Genomic DNA, 22,737 nt, shown 5'->3' with positions numbered 1-22,737 from the left:
TGGGAACAGTGTTTCTGTACTTTTTCCAAAGCAGAAACGCCATTCCCGTTAGCAGCCATGTCCTGGTGCCCCCCCCCCCCAACAGAATCCCGGTGCCACCTTCTGCTCTGGGATGGCAAGTCAGTAAGCCCAGATTCCAGAGCATCAGTGTGAAGGAACTGAGCCGGCACTAGAGGAAGCATAGCCAATGCTTCCTGTATAGCGCCGCCTCCTGTCATAGGTGGAGTGATACCAAATGTACTCCGCCTGTGACAGGGCACAGGAGCGATGCAGGAAGCAGCAGCTCTGCTCCACTGCAGACGCATGCTTCCTCTAGTGCAGGTTCTGTCACACTGATGGTCAGGAACATACAATTCAATACAAGCCAGCAATACAAACCAGGAGTACGAGCCAGCAGTACCCACCAACAGTACCCACCAGCAGTACCAGCCAACAGTACCCGCCAGCAATACCAGCCAGTAATACCTACCAGCAGTACCCACAAGCAGTACCAGCCAGCAGTACCCACCAGCAGTGCCCGCCAGTAGTACCCGCCAGCAGTGCCCGCCCGCAGTACCCACCAGCAGTACCAGCCAGCAGTACCCAGCAGTAGCCATTAGCAGTACCAGCCAGCAGTACCCACCAACAGTACCAGTCAGCAGTACCCACCAACAGTAGGCACCAGCAGTACCTGCCAGCAGAATAAACAAAACAAGGGCGCCAGGTCAGAGTAGTGTTCTAATTAAAAACAAATTTATTGTAATGCACTTACATTTAAGAGAATCAACATCAGCATTCAGGTGAAAAGCATGGATCCCCAACGATAGGTGCCGAGGGGTGGTTGGGACGCAAGCACCCAGCCACAGGTGTGTTCACAGATCCAGGGATGGAGGATGGGGAGTGGATGGTCCGGAGATCACGAGGGAAGGGGATCTCGCTGTGTTTCCTCCTCCTGGGGACATCCGCGGAGCACAGCCGCAAGCTGGATGCAGCGTCACAAGACACTGCCGGTTCCTCCATGGAAGCCGGCAGGAGACAGCAGAGACTGTGGAGAGAGCAGGCCTGACGAAGGAGGTCAACGAAGGAGGTTGACGAAGGAGGTGGCCTTCCCTGCCAGTGTCATTATTACAGTAACAGTGCATAGTTATAGCACTGATTACTGTAGAAATGTCACTGGTCCCCCCAAAAGTGTCAAAAATGTCAGTTGGGGGTCCTATCTGTCCGCCGCAATGTCGCAGATCACCGCCATTACTAGAAAAAAAAAAACAATAAAAATTACATAAATCTTTCCCGTAGTTAGTAGCTGCGATAACTTTTGCGCAAACCAATCAAAATACACTTATTGCTATTTTTTTTTACCAAACATATGTAGCAGAAAACAAATTGGCCTAAAATGTTAAAAAATTTTGATTTTTCCATTTTTTTGGGGAAATTTCATATAAAAAATTTGAAAAATATTGTTATTTTTTCAAAATTGTCGCTCTTTTTTTGTTTATAGCGCAAAAAGTAAAAATTGCACAGGTAATCAAATACCACCAAAACAAAGCTCTATTTGTGGGTAAAAAAAAGGACATAAATTTAATTTAGGTACAGCGTTGCACAACCGCGCAATTGTCCGTTAAAATAACGCAGTGCCGAATCGCAAAATATGGCCTGGTCAGGAATGGAGTAAAATCTTCTGGTCTTAAAGCGGTTAAAAATACGCTCATTGAGAATTTTTTTGTCAAAGACATGTAGCTAAATACATTTTGACCTAAATATATGACACAAATTGAATATATTGGATATTTTTTAACTGTCAAAGTAGAAAAATATTGTTATTTTTTTCAAAATTGTCGCACTTTTTTTTATTAATATCGCAAAAAATGAAAAGCGCAGAGGTGATCAAATACCACCAAAAGAAAGCTCTGTTTGTGGGAAAAAAGGACATAAATTTCGTTTGGGTACAGCATTGCATGACCGCGCAATTGTCAGTTAAAGTCGCACAGTGCCAAGTTGCAAAAAGTGGCCTGGACGTTAAGCAGGAAAATCCTCCGGTGGTAAAGTGGTTAATATAGAAAATTATTTTCCCTGTTCCCTCCACTGGTGAAACATTTAGATTGTGTTCCCATATTACAGTGTACCTTAGTTGAAAAGTGTTAGATGTAAATATAAAATGCAAGGGTAGTAATATTATTACTGAAGATCAATACTGTTCTGATATGCAAAGGCTAAAAAAAAAAATAATAAAAAAAAAGCTTAATGAGTGTTACTGTATTTGTGTACTTTTTTTCCAGAACCCTGACTGATCTCTTAAAGCAACCAGCTCAAATTGACTTCCTAAGTGATGGGCATCGAGGCAGTATACAGGTCCAAATCACAGAAGTTATACCAAGAATATCACCGCGGAACAGTATAGGTGAGATAACAGAAAGCCTCTTTACTTTTGCGCTGCCTGTGTGTACTCAACTTTTTGTCTGTATAAATGTACTAGGGTATTTACTTTGCAATTTAATTTTCTCCTGCTCAATCTTTAAGTTTCATGATTAAATAATAGTTTCTTTTATATAGTATTTTGGCAAATCTGTTTGAAATTGTATTGTAACTAAGCTACATGTTTTTATAGTGTTATTTATAATATGTTACTTTATAATGTAAGTGGCTAATTCTGCCAATTGTAAGACTCCATTCACACTGAAGCGGCACGACTTCGGGGGTGACCTGTGAAGTCGCGTGCAGCGCGACTTCGGCGCGACTTGCACGGACTTCATAAAATGAATGTCTATGCAAGTCGCCTCCAGGTCGCCCTAGAGTAGTACAGGAACCTTTTTCTAAGTCGGAGCGACTTGTGTCGCTCCTATTAGAACGGCTCCTGTACTACACAGTGGGAGCCTGAGGACCGCGACTTGTCAGGCTGACAAGTCGCCTAACAAGTCGTATCAGTGTGAATGGAGCCTAAGACCCCATTCAAACTATCGCGACTTGGTCGCCTGACAAGTCGCGGTGGGTCGCTCGCCATTGATTAGCACAGGACCCGTTCTAATAGGAGCGACACAAGTCGCTCCGACTTAGAAAAAGGGTCCTGTACTACTTTGGGGCGACCTGGAGGCGACTTGCATTGACTTCAATGATATGAAGTCCGTGCAAGTCACACCGACGCCCCATCAAGTCGTGTCGCCCCTGTCTGAACGGGGTCTAAATCTCTTATATTCAAATGTTTACAAAATAAAAGCAAGAGTAGCAATACCTTTTATTCTTTTAATGCTACATATTATCTATCTATATATATTGACAAAAACGTGCAGCGATAGTAAAAAACAGCATATAAATAAACATATACAATTAAAAGTGTCCAAATAAAGTCCATAGTGATGTGTCCATATCAAAGAATCCCAGTGTCAGAAATAGAGGACCTAGAGTACTATACAGTACCTAGATCTTCAAAGCTGTAAGTGATCTAAAATAGGTAATCGAGTCCATACGATGACTTCGGGTGTCCCAGTGTGTTGTAGTAGCTGGTATATTGCCTCTCATTCGGGTATGATGATCATAAACCAAAAAGGAGCAAAATATAGTGTAATACTGCTACAGTTTATTAATCAAAATAAAGCAATTACACCACTTACAGACATCCCAAGATAAAGTGCATCAAAGGTACATGGGTAGGTTGTCCGTGGCGTGACCTTAACATGTTTCAGCACATCTGCCTTTATCAAAAGGTGTAGCCAACCTGAGGACTCGTATATGATGTATATTTATAGAGTAAGTAATTAACCAATGTGCCCCACCTGTTTAGGGCATCCTGTTTCTCATTTAGACACATTATATGTGCTTCCCAAACCACTCTTTCATGTCTATAGGTATTAAATAGGCTTCAAGATGGCGCTGGCGTGTGTACCACGCCTCGCTTTCGTTTTCCGCATATGACGCAACGTCACTTCCGGTCTATACTGCGCGTCATAAGGAACTTAGTAATACCAGGAAGAGAGTGTAGCGCTCTATAAGAAGCCAAAACAGACATTACTAAAGAGGGAAATGTATTAAATAATAAAGCAGAAGCGAAGGCATATAATTGATGTGGAGAAAAACACTATAATAGATATGGGAGGCTAAATAATTAATATTAAAAAGAGTCCATATTGCAAATGAATCAATGGGACCTTAATTAAAATTATTAAAATAAATTAATTTAAATTACATTACATTAGGTACACCTATTAAAACCTAAGATTAAAAAGGATATCATATCACAATTCACAATGTAATCTAAAATATAATTTTATTATTAAAATAATTAATTAAGAAAAAAAGAAATCCTTGAAATCTATGTGAAAAAAAAAAAATTAGTAATTTGCCCTGCCGATAAAGGTGGGGGAATTGTAGTGCTTGATAAACAGGACTACCACATTGAAATGAATACAATTTTGAGCGATCATGATACCTACACTAAATTACCCAATAACTCCACCTCAGTATTTAAAGGTGAACTGATAAAGGTGGTTAACAAAGTGTATAGGAATCAGATCCTTGATAAAAAAGAAAAGTCATTTCTAATTCCTGTAGCCCCACGTATACCAGTAATGTACTATCTACCCAAAGTACATAAAGATCCAATCCACCCGCCCGGACGCTCGATTGTGAATGGCATCAATTCCATCACCTCATGCGTTGGAAAATATATCGACCACTATTTGCAACCTTTAGTTTGTAAAGTTCCTTCTTACATCAAGGACACTAAAGATGTAATTAATATTACAAGAGAGAGTTTATTCTGGAGCTATTAACTTTTGCTACCAGACACAGCTACTTCTGGTTTTATAATCAGTACTATCTACAACAAAGAGGAGTGGCCATGGGGGCAAAATTTGCCCCCAGTTTGGCCAACCTCTTTATGGCCAAATGGGAGGAGGATGTTGTCTATCCTCTCAACAGGCCAGAATTGGTTCTGTGGGTGCGTTATATAGACGATATCTTTCTCCTATGGAAGGGCGAGAGGCCATCTCTAGACTCCTTCATGTCATATTTAAATCAAAATGACAGAGGTATTCACCTATCTTATGAGTCTAGCAATAGTCAAATCCATTTTTTAGACTTGAATATTTCTCTTATTGACAATCAAATTGTCACAGATACCTTCTTTAAAGACACTGATCGCAACGCCTATCTACCCAGAGATAGTTGCCATCATAGAGCATGGCTAAATGGGGTGCCAAAAAGCCAATTTATCAGGCTAAAAATAAATTGTACCAGGGAACAGGAGTTCTTCTAGCAAACGGATATCCTGAGAAGTAGATTTATAGCGAAAGGCTATGAAGCAAATTCCCTTGACTCTACAATTGCAGAGGTATCCCAGATCGACAGAGCTCAATTGTTAAGTAGTTCAAACACAAAGAAAGTTAATTCAGATTTTATGAAATGGTCTGTCTTTACTGAGTTTTCTATTCAACATAAATCTAGAAAAAAAATATTTTACAAACATTGGGACGTGCTCAAAAACTATCGAGTCCTTAATACAGTTTTACCAGACAGACCGATTGTTACTTTTAGAGGTGCCCCCTCACTTAGAGGAAAATTGGCCCCTAATATTATGGATGAGCCAACTAGACTTTTTTTTTTTTAATTAATTATTTTAATAATAAAATTATATTTTAGATTACATTGTGAATTGTGATATAATATCCTTTTTAATCTTAGGTTTTAATAGGTATACCTAATGTAATGTAATTTAAATTTATTTTAATTATTTTAATTAAGGTCCCATTGATTCATTTGCAATATGGACTCTTTTTAATATTAATTATTTAGCCTCCCATATCTATTATAGCGTTTTTCTCCACATTAATTATATGCCTTTGCTTCTGCTTTATTATTTAATACATTTCCCTCTTTAGTAATGTCCGTTTTGGCTTCTTATAGAGTGCTACACTCTCTTCCTGGTATTACTAAGTTCGTTATGATGCGCGGTATCGTCACTTCCGGTGTAGACCGGAAGTGAAGTTGCGTCATATGCGGAAAACGTAAGCGAGGCGTGGTACACACGCCGGTGTTCCGTGAAAAAAACCTACCCGTGAGAAATGCCTACCCTCGTCACTTCCGGTGCACCTACGTCACCACTACGTCATTGAACAGCTGAGGAGCTGACTAGTGCGCATGCACAGAGGGTATGAAATTATCACGGCAGTGTGTGTAACGCGGCGGTTACATTAAAACAGCTCGGCTGCAATATGAGTCATCTCCGCTCCTGTCCCTGTTACTTCCCTGATCTGGGCTAGTAAATATAAAAGCGGAGGCGGGTGTCTGAAAAGATAAATCACGGAGCCGAGAGACGCTTTTATATTTACTAGCCAAGATCAGGGAAGTGACAGGGACAGGAGCGGAGATGGCTCATATTGCAGCCGAACTGTTCTAATGTAACCGCTGCGTTACACACACTGCCGTGATCATTTCATACCCTCCGTGCATGCGCACTAGTAAGCTCCTCTGCTGTTCCATTACATATCCGGGGCTGTGAGCATGCGCACTGCTACGCTGCTCAGCTGTTCCTCACAGGAAGTGACGTGGGTAGGCATTTCTCATGGCATAGGTTATTCTCACGGAACACCGGCATCATCTTGAAGTCTATTTAATACCTATAGTCATGAAAGAGAGGTTTGGGAAGCACATATAATGTGTCTAAATGAGAAACAGGATGCCATAAACAAGTGAGGCACATTGGTTAATTACTTACTCTATAAATATACATCATATACGAGTCCTCTGGTTGGCTACACCTTTTGATAAAGGCAGATGTGCTGAAACATGTTAAGGTCACGCCACGGACAACCTACCCATGTACCTTTGATGTACCTTTGATGCACTTTATCTTGGGATGTCTGTAAGTGTAATTGCTTTATTTTGATTAATAAACTGTAGCAGCATTGCACTATATTTTGCTCCTTTTTGGTTTATGATCATCATAACCGAATGAGAGGCAATATACCAGCTACTACAACACACTGGGACACCCAAAGTCATCATATAGACTCGATTACCTATTTTAGATCACTTACAGCTTTGAAGATCTAGGTACTGTATAGTACTCTAGGTCCTCTATTTCTGACACTGGGATTCTTTCATATGGACACATCACTATGGACTTTATTTGGACATTTTTAATTGTATATGTTTATTTATATGCAATTTTTTACTAGCGCTGCACGTTTTTGTCATTATTTTTACATTGGACCAATTTATTGTCAGTTTGTTTTTGTGCTAGCAGCTTTTTCTTTATGGTTTAGCGCAGTTTTACTATCCTTCGTTTTATCTATCTATATTGCTGCTCATAGATGTAGGATTGGAGGAAATAAGGGGATGCAATCTGATCACAATCTGAACTGTGACTTTAGATAATAAGATCAGTAAATAAACATGTACATTATTTCAATTTCATACAGTCTTCCATCATTTTGGCACTGGACTAAAACCAATAGCTATCAGTCGATAAAGTGTAATCTTTCAAAAATGAACCAGTAATAATGATTTTATTCCATAAATGTAGGACCTTGTTCACAGAGGCATAATACAGTGTACACCCATGTGAGGACTGTATTTATCCCATGGGGATGCACCCTATGCAGACAGTCCCATTAATGCCAGTTGGGGTGCAGCAGCTACACGGATACAGCTACTGATCCTAATTTGACAACCATGCAGGTGCAGGTGCACTGCCCCAAATGCAGACAGTGTTTTAATCCTGACACCTGGACTATGTACTTAAGGCCCTTTTCACACGAACGATCAGATCAGACCTGCCTGTCAGTTTTTTAGGCAGACCTGATCGGATCCCCAATGCATCCCTATGGGGCAGTGGATGTCAGGGGAGACATGTCCGCTGACACCAAATGCCATCAGCATCCAATCCTGTCCGTGAAATCCGGACGGATGGAAACCCTATTTTCCATCCGTCCAGGGGATCTGATTGGATGAGATCGGATGAGAGTGGACAGGCGGTCCGCTCTCATCTGATTCCCCCATAGAGAGCAGCGAAGCTCTGACACCTCCCTCTCCGCACACAGAGCGGAGAAGGAGCTGTCACCTGCCTGCTCAGTGGGGATCGGCAGATCGATCCCCCGCTGAGCAGCACGGAGTCTGACGACGGAGGCGGACCGTGTGAAAGAGCCCTTACTTAATCCTGACTGCTGAACTGTGTGCTACCTAATCCTGGCCCTTGAACTCTGTTTATTACCTAATCCTGACCCGTGATCACTGTGCACTACCTAATCCTGACTCTGAACTCCGTGAATTTCATAATTCTGACTCTTGAACACTATATGTTATCTAATCCTGAATCTTGAAGTTTGTGTGTTACCTAAATCTGATTTCTCAATTTTGTGCATTACTTGTGCCCCATACACACGTGCAGATTATCTGCAGACTTTTGTCTGCAGACTTACCAAAACCATATAATATGAGGTCAAACCTAAACACTTTCAATTTGTATGCAATCTGGCAGGCCCTTGCACTACATAGAAAAGGTAAATCTGAAGGAAAAAGTCTTCAGATAATCTGATAGTGTGTATGGCCCTTTAATCCTGACCCCTGAACAGTATGTTTTACTTAAGGCTTATTAAAAGCTTATCTATAGGCACTGCTGTATTTAGGCCTAGGCCGACACTTTGTGGGGGGGGCGGCAAAAAAGCCACCCCCCCTGCATAAAAAAAACCCTGATTCCGGCGCTGAAACCTGAAAGAAAAAGAAATGGCCGCAGCCGGCCCGACATGCGCGCTGCGCATGTGCTGCCGCCGCTCGGGAAAACTCGAACATGTTTGGCTATTGGAAGGCGCCTCAAGGTAAGTGAGACTTGGACTACTCCGCAGCAGATGCCGGTGCTACGGGCATGGTACAGGAGATTCTCCTGTACCATGCCTGCAGCACCTGCATCAGCTGTACTATGCTGCCCACAGCCCTGCATCTTTTGTATTATGCTGCTCAGTCACAGTGCCCACAGCCCTGCTGCATCTCCTGTACCATGCTGCCAGTGCCCACAGCCCTGCTGCATCTCCTGTACCATGCTGCCAGTGCCCACTGCCCACAGCCCTGCTGCATCTCCTGTACCATGCTGCCAGTTCCCAGTGCCCACAGCCCTGCTGCATCTCCTGTACCATGCTGTCAGGGCCCACAGCCCTGCATCTCCTGTACCATGCTGCCAGTGCCCACAGCCCTGCATCTCATATACCATGCTGCCAGTGCCCAGTGCCCACAGCCCTGCATCTCATGTACCATGCTGCCAGTGCCCACAGCCCTGCATCTCCTGTACCATGCTGCCAGTGCCCACAGCCCTGCATCTCCTGTACCATGCTGCCAGTGCCCACAGCCCTGCATCTCCTGTACCATGCTGCCAGTGCCCACAGCCCTGCATCTCATGTACCATGCTGCCAGTGCCCAGTGCCCACAGCCCTGCATCTCATATACCATGCTGCCAGTGCCCACAGCCCTGCATCTCCTGTACCATGCAGCCAGTGCCCGCAGCCCTGCATCTCATGTACCATGCTGCCAGTGCCCAGTGCCCACAGCCCTGCATCTCCTGTACCATGCTGCCCACAGCCCTGCATCTCCTGTACCATGCCTGTACCATGCTCGCAGCACCACATCTCCATGTCTGCAGCCCCTGCACTATGCCTGCAACTACTGCATCTCCTGTACCATGTCCGCAGCCCCTGAACCATGCCAGCAACCCCTGCATCTCCTGTACCATGTCCGCAGCCCCTGCACCATGCCAGCAACCCCTGCATCTCCTGTACCATGTCCGCAGCCTCTGCACCATGCCAGCAACTACTGCATCTCCTGTACCATGTCCGCAGTCCCTGCACCATGCCAGCAAACCCTGCTTCTCCTGTACCATGTCTGCAGCCCCTGCACTATGCCCGCAGCCCTGGAAGATTTTTCCCCTTAATGACCAGGCCATTTTTTGCGATTCAGGACTGCATTACTTTAAAGGACAATTGCACGGTCGTGCAAAACTGTACCCTAAAAAATGAATGTCCTTTCTTTCCCACAAATAGAACTTTCTTTTGGTGGTATTTGATCACCTGTGCGATTTTTATTTATTGCGTTATAAACAAAAAAAGAGCAACAATTCGGGAAAAAAATATATTGTTTTTCACATTCTGCTATATAACATTCCCCCATAAAAATTTAAAAATCAAATTTTGTCATCCTTTTAGGCCAATTTGTATTCTGCTACATATTTTTAGTAAAAAAAATCCCAATAAGTGTATATTGATTGGTTTGTGCAAAAGTTATTGTCTACAAACTAGGTGAAAGATTTATGTCATTTTTTATTTATTTAGTTATTTTTTTACTAGTAATAGCGTCAATCTGCGATTTTTAGCGGGACTGCGACATTGCGGCAGACAGATCGGACCCCTAACTGACATTTTTGACACTTTGGGGGGGACCAGTGACATTACTACAGTAATCAGTGCTACAAATATGCCCTGTTACTGTAATAATGACACTGGAAGGGAAGGGGGTTAACCCGGGGGTGATCAAAGGGTTAAGTGTGAGCCTAGGTTGTGTTTTCTAACTGTATGGGGGAGGGGCTTGTGAAATGACCATAGAGACCTGTGTTCCTATATAGAAGGATCACAGGCGTTCTGTGATCATTTCAGGGAGAACAACGGTCAGCTGTATTTACAACAGCAGGCCGTGGTTCTCTCTCAGCGGGGAGCGATCGCAGGTGCCCGGCGGCAATTGAGGCCGCTGGCCCCGTGGATTGGCATCCCCGCTGCCTAGTGGGGGCCCCCAGGAGCGCTCCCACGAGCCAACGTACCCATACAAAACAACGAAATATACAAGTAGGCACTTTGTACCCACTTTTAATGTACAGAGAGGAAGGGGTGTGGTTTACAGATGATAGGGCAGGTCTGAAACAGGAAGAGGCGTGGCCTTGACAGGAAGGGGTGGGTCGTAGGTAAATTAGGGGGTGCACGAGTTTAGTCCGGCCTAGGGCAGCACAAAACCTAAATACACCACAGCATATAGGTACTGTAAATTAAGGATCGACCGATTATTGGCAAAGCCGGAATCGGAATCGCCCCCTGAGGTTACCAATATTGCCGATATTTCGGAAAGTGCTTGTTCCGGAGTGATGCCTGCAGCTAGAGGCATCACCCCGGTACCGACATCCATATCCGACGGTCGGCTGTCTTGTAATGACAACCGATGCGGCTGAGAAGCCGCTCGGCTGTCATTACAAGGAGCGGGAGGGGACGTCCCCTGCTACCTTCCGGGGCTCGCCCGGGTCTCCCATCCGACTCGGGCAACCAGCCTGCACGGCCGCCGAAGACCCGATCAAAGCCGCATACCGGTCTGATCAGGTCTCCATGTAAAACCTGGAAGGGGTACTCGGCGCCAGATTTAAAAAAAATGACAGCATTCAAAACAGCCAAATGCTTGAATGCTTTTAAGTGCAAATGAAGGGTTTGGGGTCTTTTAGACCCCCAGATCCCTCCACAAAAGTTCCTGTCAAGTGCTAAAAATAAAAAATATATATTTTTTTAAATGTACGAAAATATCGGTCAATATCGGCCGATACCGATATGCATTGGCCAAAATATCGGTATCGGCAACGAAAAACCGGTATCGGTCGATCACTACTGTAAATATCTCCTAAACTTGCACCGTTTAGGAGATATTTATATTGCATGCAGCTGATGACGTCATCGGCGCATGCGCTCTGAATAAACGGCCACCCGTGCCGTTTCTTCACAGCTCTGTGCCATGACCGGCGCCCCCCACGCGCATGCGTGGGAGTGACGTTAACGCAGCTCCCCACCAGTAGCATAGACTAAGTCCGCAGACCAGAAAGGAAGATGGCTGAAAATAGATGCGGCCTCCAGCAGGAACAATGAGGGCTTAGTTTGGCGGTAAGTGTCACGTAATGTGCTAGTATGCGATGCAGGGGGGAAAAAAAACAAAAAAAACACACTGGGTTTACTTCCTCTTTAATCCAGACCCCTGAACTGTATGCATTACTTAATCCTGACCCCTGAACTGTATGCATTAATGAATACTGACCCCTGAACTGTATGCATTAATGAATCCTGACCCCTGAACTTTATGCATTAATTATTCCTGACCCCTGAACTGTATGCATTAATGAATCCTGGGAGAGGCAGAAGGGCAATCTGCCTTAGGTAAACAAGGTGGGTCGCCATTCGGTAAGGGGACAAGATGGAGATCTTGTGTTCCTGCTAAGCAGGAACCCATATCCCGGTCTTCCCCCAATCAGTGCAACCCCCCACAGTTAGTAAGCACACCCTAGGAACACACTTAACCCTTTGATCCCTTTAACCCCTTCCCTGCTAGTGTCATTAGTGCAGTGACAGTGCATTTTTTTTAGCACTGATCACTGTATTAGTGTCACTGGTCCCCAAAAAGTGTCAGTTAGATGTCTAATTTGTCCGCAATGTCGCAGTACCTCTTAAAATATCTCCATTACTAGTAAAAAAAAAAAAATCCATAAAAATATTGTATTGTTACCAAAAATATGTATCAGAAAACATATTGGCCTAAACTGATGGAAAAAAAATAGATTAAAAAAAAAAATATATATATATATTAGCTGTGTTTTATAGCAGAAAGTAAAAAAATTTAGTTTTTTTTTTCAAAATTGTAGCTCTCTTTTTTCTTATAGCGCAAAAACCACAGAGGTGATCAAATACTACCAAAAGAAATAGGGATGCACCGAAATTTCGGCCACCGAAATTATCGGCCGAAAATAGCCTATCCCATTTCGGCATATAATGGGTTAACATTGCCGAAATTAATATGGCCGCTGTGAGGAAGGAGGAGGGCGCAGCGCAGGGCAGGTTTTAAAAGTCCCGCCTCTGGCCGGCCGCCCGCCTCTGGCCGGCCGCCCGCCTCTCAATGACGTCCCTACTACTAGATGTGTGCATAAATGAAGGGACATACCAGGCGGGAGGGCGGGGCGAGCGGCCACTAATAGATAGAACTTATGTGATCCTTCCCTGTCAGCTCAGCGGGACTGTGTGTGAATGAGAACTGACCTGACACCGGGCGGGAGGGCGGGGGGAGATCGTAGTAGTGACATCACCGGGAGGCGGGCCGCCGGCCAGAGGCGCTTCTTTTGAATGGAGGACACCCGAGGAGGGACGCTGAGCCAGAGGGGGGGAGGGTGTACTGCCGAGGCTGACGCTGAGGCAGTGGGGGGGGGGGGGATGGGGGAGAGCTGAGGCAGCTTACCAATGGTATTTGTATTATGAAGCATGAGGGGTTAATGTATTGTCACTGCAGGTCACTGATGCATTAGAGACCGACCAGTGGCAGTTAATTAACCCCTTTGTGCTGCATTAGTGCAACCAGTATCAGTGTTAATTAACACTGGTTGCACTGATACTGGTTGCACTAATGCAGCACAAAGGGGTTAATTAACTGCCACTGGTCGGTCACTAATAGATGAGTGACCAGCAGTGGCAATACATTAACCCCCTCATGCTGCATAATACAAATACCATTGGTAATTAAATTAACCTCTTGCCAACCCATCACAGTACATATACTGTGACAGGGTGGCAGCGACAGGTGTACGTCACTGCCTGTTTTTGGTGTATGCCCCTGTTCTATCCATTTTAATTTTTTTGGGGGGGAAAAGTCATTTTCGGTTTTCGGCCAAGGGCATCCTGCATTTTTGGTTTCGGTTTCGGCCCAGAATTTCCATTTCGGTGCATCCCTAAAAAGAAACCTTTTTTTGTAGGGAAAAATATTTTTTTTTTTTTGGGTACAGCATCTCATGACCACACAATTGTCAGTTAAAGTAACGCAGTGCAGTATAGCAAAAAATGGCCTGGTCATTAAGGGGGTAAAACCTTCCGGTTCAGAAGTGGCTAATCCTGACCCTGATTTCTCTGTTATCTAATTTTGACCCCTGAACTTTGTGAATTACTTCATCCTGACCTCTGAAATCTCTGCAATACTTAATCCTGACCCATAAACTCTACCTAATTCTCACCCTTGAACTCTGTACACTGAATTATATGCATTACTTAGCCCTGACCCCTGAGCATTACTAAATCCTGACCACTGAACTCTGTGTGTTAATAAATCTCAACCCCTGAACTATGTGCATTACATAAGCTAGACCCTGTACTCTGTACATTACTTAATCCTGAGCCTGAACTCTGTATAATACTTAACCCTGACCTCTCTGCATTACCTAATCCTGTACCTTGAACTCTGTGTGCTACTTAATCCTGAACCTTAAATTTTGTGTTACCTAATCCTGACTTCTCAACTTTGAGCATTTTTTTTTAAAGGTTTTTTATTGAACAAACAAAACACAGTACACCAAAAGAAAAAGGGCAGTACAGCATAAAAGAGAGGATACGCATAACATACAAAGCATCCTCTCAAATCAGATGGCAAAATAAAACAGTACAGAGAATATACAGTAGTCATGTTAAAAGGAGCACAGCAAAGAACCCCTAGGGGGGGAACACAATATCACATGCAATATATAGCAATACATTCGGAGCAAAAGAAGGCACTTTAGACATCGCATAGGTAGTGTCAGACACCGAGGAGGCAGTAAGGTCAGAGTCTACCCAGAAAGACCAGATCTTCCGGAATTTTTTCGGACAGCCTCTGGCCTCATACGTCAGTTTATACAAAGGCAGAGCCTGATTAACAATAGAGATCCAAAATGGAACGACAGGGGGTGTGGAAGATTTCCAATGGAGAGCAATAGCTTTCCTAGCATAGAAGAAGAGCAAACGCAGAAATAGTTTTGTGCGAGCAGGGGCATCCTCATCATCCACATACCCTAGTAGACAACGAAGGGGGTTACAAACATTGGCTAACTGAGAGATATTATTTATAAAGGCCGTCACCCCCGACCAAAAGGTGCCGATAGGTGGGCAATCCCAAAACATATGAAAAAAGGATCCCTCATCATCAGAACACTTAGAGCAGAGGGGGGGAGGATAATTTACCGATTTTATGAAGGAACTGGGGAGTGTAGTAAGCTCTATACAGGAATTTTATCTGTATGACTCTATCCCTGGAGGAAATTACAACCGGGATTTGTTCAGGAAGGACGTCATGCCACACCTCCTCCGTTAAGTCCGGGACGTTCTCACGCCACTGGGACTCAACCACCGCCAAGCGCTTAGACTTAGAATGCAAAAGCCTACAGTAGTATGTAGAGACCAACCTCTCATGCGAAGAGTCAGAAAGGAGATATTCCAAGGGGGATGGCTCCAGCGAGACATCCCGGAGGCCAAACTGTGCTGCCGCCGCATGTCTCAGTTGGAGGTATCGAAAATGAGCCGTAGACGGCACGGCAAAAGTGGACTGCATGTCCGCAAAGGACCGGAAGGTTCCCCGGACATACAGGTGGGCAACAGACTTCACCCCAAGGCGGGCCCAAAAAATACCGTCGTCCCGACCGAAAAACTCCCGAAACCGAGGATTATGCCAAAGGGGGGCATTAGGGGAACACAACCCCGGAGTCGCCCAATGTGGTAGCTGCAAAAATTCGTAGAGTGACAGAGATAAGTGCAGTGTTCGGTCTGCCCATAGTGGATCTACGGTGCAATAAATTTTGTAAAGATTCATAGGATGTAAAAATAGCCGCCTCAGCATGATTGTCCTCGGGGTGGAACCACCAATGTGCGTGTGCCAACTGGGAGGCCAAGTAATAAAGGTTGGGCGCCGCCAATCCTCCCGCCAGCACTGGTAACTGCAGAGCGTCTCTGGCTACACGTGCCGACCGACCCCCCCAGATAAACGAAGTGAGGAGCGAATCAATGACCTGAAAGCGACGTTTGGTGACATAAACCGGGGAGTGACTCAACACGTACAGAAAGCGGGGAAGGAATATCATTTTAAAAATATTAATCCTACCTAAAACCGTGAGAGGAAGCTGGGACCAAAGCTGCACAACTTTGAGCATTACTTATTCCTGACCCCTGGACTTTGTGCATTACTTAACCACTTGTCGACTGCCTAACGTACATTTACTGCGGCAAAGTGGCTCTATTGCCCGAAATCCCGTACCTGTTCCTCATTTAGTGCAATAGCCACTAGGTGGTGCAGGCACACCGCCAGAAGCTCAATCGCGTGCTGATTGGACAAAGGGGGAGCCAATCAGCAGGTCTGGACGACTCTATGTCCGCCAGCCACCCACGATAGTTCCTAAGAGAGGTAGAAAGTCGGGCTACCTATGTGAACAAGGCAGATCACCTTTCACACAGGGGAGAAGATAAAAATCTTGTGTTCCTGCTAAGCAGGAACATTAATCTCTGTTTTGCCTCAGTCAGAGCACCCCCTAGGGACACATTTAACCCGTTGATCGCCCCTAATGTTAACCACTTCCCTGCCAGTGTCATTAGTACAGTAACTATTCTGACTCCACCTGTTGTAATAGTGACTAATCCCTTGCAGAGACCTATGTCTGGCCTGTATAAGCGGATATAATCATCGCAGACAGTTTTTATCAGATATCTGAACTCACCAAAACATGTCTTTTTTCCATCCACATAGGTTTTATTGCAAGCAGTAGGTATAGCAGACAACAAGATGTGGTAGATGATATTTTGCAGGTCAAAACATTGTAATGTGTTCCCGGATGTGAGCAGCTTGCATAAGGCCTATACAGTAGTGGTCATCTCTTATTCCATCAAGACAGAGAAGCAGGAACAGGAAATACATCACAAGATGGGAGGGGCAGAACGAATATATAAAGGGAGGGTGCTAAAACCAATCTAACCACAAGATGGCGGTATAATAACTAATTATATAGAAGTTAACCACTTCTGGACTGGGCCTTTTTCTGACACGTGTTGTTTACAAGTTAAAATCCATTTTTTTTTCCTAGAAAATTACTTGGAACCCCCAAACATTATGTATATATATATATATATATATATACAGTAAAACCTTGGTTTGAGAGTAACTTGGTTTAAGAGCGCTTTGCAAGACAAGCAAAATTTTCAAATACATTTTGACTTGATATACAAGCGATGTCTTGATATACAAGTAGCGTCATGTCACAGCTGAGTATAAAAGAGAAGAGAGGCGCCTCTAAGTGTAGCAATATGGTTAAATTTAATGAAGGTACAACATTTAGCAATTCACATGGTTGATGATTGGAACAGGCACATCTAAGGATGCAGTCATCAGTGGTAAAGCTGTCCACATAGACCATCCTCCGCACTGCCATCTACGTCATCCTTTCCATGCTGCCCCTCGCTTTCAGATCGCTTTACTGCAGAGTGGTCTTCCCGGTCAGGATTACAGACTAGCAGCCGGCGGTGCAGAAGATGGTCTAGTCTATGTGGACAGCTTTACCCCGGATGCCTGCATACTTAGATGTGCCTGTTATTCATCAACCATGTGAGTTGCTAAATGTTGTACCTTCATTAAATGGAACCATATTGCTACCCTATAGCTCCTGCTGGATTTTGCTTCCAATCCCCTTGTGGAGGCGTCATTTAAGGATGGACATTTTATGGTTACACAACCTATCGCAATGCTATAATCTTTTTATATGGACTATAAATTGAAGGATTTATGAATAAATGGTTGTGGAACGAATTATCTGAGTTTCCATTATTTCTTATGGGGAAATTCGCTTTGATATAAGAGTGCTTTGGATTACAAGCATTCTTCCGGAACGAATTATGCTCGCAATCCAAGGTTTTACTGTATATATATTTTTTTTTTATCAGAGACCCTAGAGAATATAATGAAGATCGTTGCAATATTTTTTATCACACCATATTTGCGCAGCGGTCTTACAAATGCAATTTTGTTTGGAAAAAATAAATTTTTCTATAATGTAAAAGATAATGTTATGCCAGGTAAATAGATACCCAACATGTCATGCTTCAAAAATGCGCACGCTCGTGGAACGGCGACAAACATTGGTACTTAAAATCCCCATAGGCGACATTTTAACAATTTCTACAGGTTACCAGTTTAGTGTTACAGAGGAGATCTAGGGCCCAAATTATTGTTCTTGCTCTAACAATCGTGGCGATACCTCACATGTGTGGTTTGAACCACGTTTGAACCCCGTTTACATATGTGGGCGCGACTTGTGTATGCGCTCGCTTCGAGCTAACGGGATCGGGGTGCTTTAACTTTTTTTTTCCTATTTATTTTATCTTTTCTTTTTTATTTTTACACTGTCCTTTTTTAAAAAAACGTTTGATCCCTTTGATTCCTATTACAAGGAATGTAAACAGCCCTTGTAATAGAAATAAGCATGACAGGACCTCTTTAATGTGAGATCTGGGGTCAAAAAGACCTCAGATCTCACATCTACACTAAAAAAAATAAAAAAATAAAAAATAAAAGTCATTTTTTTTCATCATGAAATAAATGGGCACTTTAAGGCCATTGCTAGGAAGTGACGTTTGACGTCGCTCCAGTTCCCCAAGGCCATAGTCGAGTGAGGGCCATCTTGCCCTCACTCGACTTCCAGCCTAAGAGGACAGCGGACCGGATCGTTTTCCCCGCTGCTGACGGCTCCAGTAAGCCGGGTAAACGACCGGGAAGCGGGGGGGGGGGCACCATAAAGGTGATCCCATGGTGTATCCGCTGCTGGGACCATCCTTATGTTAAAGCGGACCACCCGTTGTTTAAAAAAAATGCCAGGGTATTTAACGTTAAAGGACCAATGTAAATACACGGTGGGCGGCTTGTAAGTGGTAAATAGCAATGACTTATGAAAATTAACTATATAAATTCTCACACAACATGTGAAACAGTGCATTTTTTTTAGCACTGAGCACTGTAATAATGTCACTGGTCCCCCAAAAGTGTCAGTTAGGTGTCCGATTTGTCCACCGCAATCCCACTAAAAAAATCGCTGATCGCCAGCATTACTAATAAAATAAATAAATAAATAAAAACCCCATAAAAATATTCCATAGTTTGTAGATGCGATAACTTTTACACAAACCAATCAATATATGCTTATTGGGATTTTTTACCAGAAATATGTACAGTATCTCACAAAAGTGAGTACACCCCTCACATTTTTGTAATTATTTTATTCTATCTTTTCATGTGACAACACTGAAGAAATTACACTTTGCTACAATGTAAAGTAGTGAGTGTACAGCTTGTATAACAATGTGAATTTGCTGTTCCCTCAAAATAACTCAACACACAGCCATTAATGTCTAAACCACTGGCAACACCCCTAAGCGAAAATGTCCAAATTGGGCCCAATTAGCCATTTTCCCTCTCCGGTGTCATGTGACTCATTAGTATTACAAGATCTCAGGTATGAATGGGGAGCAGGTGTATTAAATTTGTTGTTATCGCTCTCACTCTCTCATACTGGTCACTGGAAGTTCAACATGGCACCTCATGACAAAGAACTCGCTGAGGATCTAAAAAAAGGATTGTTGCTCTACATGAAGATGGCCTAGGCTATAAGAGGGTTGCTAAGACCCTGAAACTTAGCTGCAGCATGGTGGCCAATACCATACAGCAGTTTAACAGGACAGGTTCCACTCAGAACAGGCCTCCTCATGGTCGATCAAAGGAGTTGAATACACGTGCTCTGCGTCATATCTAGAGGATGTCTTTGGAAATTAGACGTGTGAGTGCTGCCAGCATTGCTGCAGAGGTTGAAGGGGTAGGTGGTCAGCCTGTCAGTGCTCAGACCATATGCCGCACACTGCATCAAATTGGTCTGCATGGCTGTCATCCCAGAAGGAAGCATCTTCTAAAGATGATGCACAAGAAAGCCTGCAAACTGTTTGCTGAAAACAAGCACACTAAGGACATGGATTACTGGAACCATGTCCTGTGGTCTGATGAGACCAAGATAAACTTATTTGGTTCAGATGGTGCCATGTGTAAGTGGTGGCAACCAAGTGAGGAGTACAAAGACAAGTGTGTCTTGCCTACAGTCAAGCATGGTGGTGGGAGTGTCATGGTCTGGGGCTGCACGAGTGCTGCAGGCAGTGGACCGCTACAGTTCATTGAGGGAACCATGAATGCCAACATGTACTGTGACATACTGAAGCAGAGCATAATCCCCATCCCTTCGGAGGTTGGGCAGCAGGGCAGTATTCCCAACACGATAACGACCCCAAACACACCTCCAAGAGGACCACTGCCTTGCTAAAGAAGCTGAGGGTAAAGGTGATGGACTGCTCAAGCATGTCTCCACACCTAAACCCTATTGATCATCTGTGGGGCATCCTAAAATGAAAGGTGGAGTAGCGCAATGTCTCTAACATCAACCAGCTCCGCCATGTCGGCATTGAGAAGTGGAAGAGGACTCCAGTTACAACCTGTGAAGCTCTGGTAAACTCCATGCCCAAGAGGGTTAAGGCAGTGCTGTAATGTAATAAAATATTTACAAAAATGTGAGGGGTGTATTCACTTTTGTGAGATACTGTAGCAGAATACATATTGGCCTAAATTGATGAAGAAATTTTTTAATGGATGTGTTTTATAGCAGAAAGTAAAAAATATATATATATTTTTTTTTAATTGTCACATTTTTTTTGTTTTTTTGTTTTTTAGGGCACAAAATAAAAACTGCAGGTTTTTATCAAATATCAAGGTCATCAAATACCACCAAAGGAAAGCTCTATATGTGGGGGAAAAAAGGACATCAATTTTTTTTGGGTGCAGCGTTGCATGGTTGTGCAGTTAAATTAACACAGTGCCATATCACAAAAAATGGCCTGGTCATTAAGGGGTTAAAACATTCCAGGGGTGAATTGGTTAATACTGATTACGGAGCTTTTTGCATTACCTAATCCTGACCCCTGAACACTGTGCATTACTTAATACTGACCCTTGAACTATGTGTGCTATCTATTTGTGACCCTGATCTCTGCATGTTACCCAATTCTGACCCCTGAACTTTGTGCATTACTTCAACCTGACCCCTGAAATCCCTGCATTACCTAATCCTGATCCCTGAACTCCGTGCATTACTCAATCCTTACCCCCGAACTCTGTCTATTACTTAATCCTGACCCCTGAATGTTGTGCATTACCAAATCCTGACCCTGAGCTCTGTTTGTTACCTTGTGTGTTAATAAATTCTGACCCTTGAACTCTGTGTGTTATTAAATCCTGACCCTTGACTTCTGTGCATTACTTAATCCTTACCCCTGAACTCTGTGCATTACCTAATCCTGACTCATGAACTCTGTGTGCTACCTAATCCTGATCCCTGAACTCTGTGTGTTACTTAATCCTGACTCCTAAATTTTGTGTATTACTTAATCCAGATCACTGGACTTTGAACATTACCTAATACTTACCCCTGAACTCTGTACATTACCCAATCCTGACCCAGGAATTCTGTGTGCTACCTAATCCTAATCCCTGAACTCTGTTTTTTAGTTAATCCTGACTCTTGAACTTTGTGCATTACTTAATTCTTACCCCTGAACTCTGCATTACTTAATCCTGACCCCTGAGCTCTGTGTGTTACTTAAATCTGATCCCTGAACTGTGTGCATTACTACATTCTGAACCCTTAACTTTGTGCATTACTTAATCCTTACCTCCGAACTCTGTCTATTACTTAATTCTGACCCCTGAATGTTGTGCATTACCAAATCCTGACCCTGAGCTCTGTTTGTTACCTAATCCTGACCCTTGAACTCTGTGCCTTGACCCATGAACTCTGTGTGTTACTTAATCCTGACCCTTGGACTTTGTAAATTAGGTAATCATGACTCCTGAATATATTTCTTTACTTAATCCTAACCCCTGCACTTTGTGCATTACTTTATCCTGACTCCTGAACTCTGCATTACATAATCCTGACCCCTAAACTTTGTGGGTTACATAATCATGACCCCTGAACTCCATGCATTACTAAATCCTAAACCCTGAGCTTTGAGTGTTACTTAATCATGACCCCTGAACTCTGTGCTTTACTAAATTCTAACCCCAGGACTGTGTGCATTACTCAATCCTGACCTCTAAACTCTATATTTTACTTAATCCTGAACACTGCACTTTGTGCATTATTTATTCATGACCCGCGAACTCTGTGTGTGTTACTTAGTCCTGACCCCAAACCTTTGTGAATAACCTAATCCTGACCCTTGAACTCTGTGTGTTAATAAATTCTGACCCTTGAACTCTGTGTGTTAATAAATCCTGACCCTTGACTTCTGTGCATTACTTAATCCTTACCCCTGAACTCTGTGCATTACCTAATCCTGACTCATGAACTCTGTGTGCTACCTAATCCTGATCCCTGAACTTTGTGTGTTACTTAATCTTGACTCCTAAATTTTGTGTATTACTTAATCCAGATCACTGGACTTTGAACATTACCTAATACTTACCCCTGAACTCTGTACATTACCCAATCCTGACCCAGGAATTCTGTGTGCTACCTAATCCTAATCCCTGAACTCTGTTTGTTAGTTAATCCTGACTCTTGAACTTTGTGCATTACTTAATTCTTACCCCTGAACTCTGCATTACTTAATCCTGACCCCTGAGCTCTGTGTGTTACTTAAATCTGATCCCTGAACTGTGTGCATTACTACATTCTGAACCCTTAACTTTGTGCATTACTTAATCCTGACCCTGAGCTCTGTGTGTTGCTTAAATCTGATCCCTGAACTGTGTGCATTACTACATTCTGAACCCTTCACTTTGTGCATTACTTAATCCTGAACTCTGCATTACCTAATCCTGACCATAAACTCTGTGGGGTTGATTTACCAAAGGCAAATATACTGTGCACGGTAAGTGCACTTGCTCCAGAGCTTAGTA

General features: G+C 43.4%; 1 protein-coding gene across 1 annotated transcript in view; it reads left to right on the top strand.

Moving 5' to 3' along the window:
- Positions 1-22,737, top strand: part of SHISA8 (shisa family member 8) — a 171,150-nt gene that overhangs the window by 81,238 nt on the left and 67,175 nt on the right. The window contains exon 2 of the mRNA XM_082265112.1: positions 2,256-2,377. Within this exon, the coding sequence (XP_082121238.1) occupies positions 2,256-2,377 (122 nt within the window). The remainder of the gene's footprint in view (positions 1-2,255; positions 2,378-22,737) is intronic.

Source organism: Pelophylax lessonae (genome assembly GCF_965119305.1).
Source record: "Pelophylax lessonae genome assembly, chromosome: 8".
Lineage (NCBI taxonomy): Eukaryota > Metazoa > Chordata > Amphibia > Anura > Ranidae > Pelophylax > Pelophylax lessonae.
This window is presented reverse-complemented; position numbering and strand designations above follow the sequence as displayed.